Source organism: Priapulus caudatus, unplaced genomic scaffold (assembly GCF_000485595.1).
Source record: "Priapulus caudatus unplaced genomic scaffold, Priapulus_caudatus-5.0.1 Scaffold157, whole genome shotgun sequence".
Lineage (NCBI taxonomy): Eukaryota > Metazoa > Priapulida > Priapulimorpha > Priapulimorphida > Priapulidae > Priapulus > Priapulus caudatus.
In genome coordinates, this window is record NW_014577218.1 from 68,394 (window position 1) to 71,058 (window position 2,665).

The 2,665-nt window shown below is 46.7% G+C and overlaps 2 protein-coding genes across 5 annotated transcripts in view; one reads left to right on the top strand and one right to left on the bottom strand.

Moving 5' to 3' along the window:
* LOC106806392 overlaps window positions 1-1,439 on the top strand; it is a 29,953-nt gene extending 28,514 nt beyond the window's left edge. For both annotated transcript variants that reach the window (XM_014808317.1, XM_014808316.1), the window contains one exon: window positions 190-1,439. In XM_014808317.1, the coding sequence (XP_014663803.1) occupies window positions 252-1,223 (972 nt within the window). In that variant the 5' untranslated portion in view covers window positions 190-251 and the 3' untranslated portion in view covers window positions 1,224-1,439. The remainder of the gene's footprint in view (window positions 1-189) is intronic.
* A 984-nt stretch (window positions 1,440-2,423) lies between these two features.
* Window positions 2,424-2,665, bottom strand: part of LOC106806388 (solute carrier organic anion transporter family member 5A1-like) — a 58,572-nt gene continuing 58,330 nt past the window's right edge. For all 3 annotated transcript variants that reach the window (XM_014808310.1, XM_014808311.1, XM_014808309.1), the window contains one exon: window positions 2,424-2,520. In XM_014808310.1, the coding sequence (XP_014663796.1) occupies window positions 2,492-2,520 (29 nt within the window). In that variant the 3' untranslated portion in view covers window positions 2,424-2,491. The remainder of the gene's footprint in view (window positions 2,521-2,665) is intronic.

The following is a 2,665-nucleotide window of genomic DNA, read 5'->3' on the forward strand; positions in this document are numbered from 1 at the left end:
GAGAGAGAGAGAGAGAGAGAGAGAGAGAGAGAGAAAGAGAGAGAGAGAGAGAGAGAGAGAAGCGATATAATTTAGACACCAATAATGAAAACGTTTTTGTACGTTTTGCTAGAGACAAGATCTCTAAACATTTTTAGTAGCGGTATAGATCGCCTGCCACTAACTGAACACCGTTTTCTCTACACCTAGTGCAATGCCTACAGTCGCTGCTGCCACTGCTGTCGCTGTTACCATGGATACAAGCAGTAACGATGGAGGTGACAACGGTGAAACGCGTGGAGACAGGCAGAGACTTCATATTCATCTCCTGGACGGGGCAGGCAATACAGGACGGACTAGACCGAGTTGACATCACTATCAACTGGCGCAATGTGAACCCTCAGAGTATCGCAAGCACTGGTACTGATGCTGAAAACACTGGTACTGATGCTAGAAACACTGGTACTGATGCTAGAAACACTGGTACTGGTGCTGGAAACACTGGTACTGGTGCTGGAAACACTGGTACTGGTGCTGGAAACACTGGTACTGATGCTGGAAACACTGATTCTCGGAGTGATGCGGATTCTCGGAGCGATGCTGCTGCTGATGCCGGCAGCCGAACGTTTAGCAGTGACGACAACGTTCTCTCGTACAACATAACGCGTCTGCAGAGAGACGCCTGGTACTTCGTCTGCTTCAGTGCCGTACACGTCGTGCTCGGGGGCTCGAGCGAAGCCACGGAGTGTCGCGTCGTACGGACGAGCGACTCCCCTGCCGACCAGCGCGTGTATACGCACACCACGCGCGGATACCCCGACCGCATCGAGGTCGAGGTGCGCAAGAGCGCCGACACGCCCTTCGACATCGTTCAGGTGGGTGCCTACCTGCCATCGGTGACCGATTATCGGCAGTCGCTGAGCGTGAGTGGTGGAAGGGATCTGTACACGTTCACGAATTTGAGCGCCGACGCAAACTACACCGTGTGCGTGTGGGCCGAGTACAGCATCAGTTCTGTGGCCGGAAGTGACGTCACCGACGAGAAGTGTGACGTAGTGCAGACGCGTCGGGCGCCGGTAAGGCACGCCACCCGGCAGAGGGAGCAACAGGAGGAGCAGCAGTGGTGTCAGTGTGCGTGTAGTGGTGCGCCCCCGGCGACGGCGAGGTGGAACTTTTCGATTTTGACGACGATTTTCTGTTGGCTATCGCTGGCGTACAACTCGAGAGTCAAGTTCAAATCGTGAATTGTTTGACTTTTTTTTAACAAATTTTTCTTTGCGATTGACACCGTGATCATTTCCATGCTGTATATATTGGATCGCTTTTTGTACATCATACGCATATTTGCCTTCGTCGCGTTTTATGATTTTCCCTGCTTGGTTGATGTCATGATTACGTGACGCTTGTAATAATTGCATATATAGTGATTGTCATCATGCAATAAAGCTCGGTTTTATGAACGATTTCTTCTAGCAATTATATGCTATATGTTGAACAGGCGCGTATATACAAGCGGGCTGTCATGTCGTGCTTATATATGCCATCATTAAAATAAGCATGAAATGCACAACTAAAGATAGAAGAAATCTGTAACATGTAAGTAGATATGCAAGTCATGCATTCTATCGAGAGCAAACCAATGGACGTGTAATGCCGCTATTTCGGCTCTAATGCATACCCTCTCACACACACACGCGGATAATTCTCACTCACTAGATTCCCACTGGGACATGTAATAGGGGAAACATTAATTATAGAGTGAATTCCTCTAGTGGCCGATGCATTCGCGTATAACCGACGTGCTGGACATTTCTATGCACGGTCAGTTGACAAGGTTCTAGTGTCCTCCACTACATGCGTGTGCTCTCGTGTGTCGCCGGGTGAGCATGCATTTTTAATGACGAAGCCGGGCTTTCCCGCTAATGCAATCTGGCGCGTGTACAGCGACTGCTGCTGTTATTCCCGGAGGGGCTTTTATACACGAGCGTCTGTGCTATGCATGCTTGATTAATCCGTCTGCATGCATGGCTTCCTTGTAGATATTATGCAGATGTATAAGATGCAGCCGTGGGGGCATATAGCGGGGAGGGCAGGCGCGGAAGACCAATACGTCGTAACACCAACTGTTTATCTAATGTTTACCGTAGTTACACTCCGAGCATACCTCCTAAACACTTGATGGGACTATATAGGATTGACTATATTGATGGACTATATAGGAAATAATGGAGGTTATCCATTTAAAATATAGGAGAAATGTATGAAATTTAAGGAATTGAGCATAAGCTGTGCACATATTCACCATACAACCTTAATCGGCTCCTGGAAGGTCTCTAATATATATATATATATATTTAATATCAGGAGTGAATAATAATATAATCTATTATTATTCGCTTCTGATAATATATAAGTTGAGACAATTCAGAGATACTCACAGTCCGCAGGAATAGGCTCTTGACTTTTCACAGAGATGCGCATGAGCTGTACAACTTCATACGAACAACTCGACTCAGAATGCTTGGTGTAATCTAGGTCCACCTAAAATATACCGTATTACAAAATCACCAATAATGAGTATCACAAACAGATAATACGACGACATACGTGAATTTATAATAGAGCCCCAGCACAACAGTAGGCCCCTACGTTACATGCGTGTTCCTTATATACATGGTGATTTTTT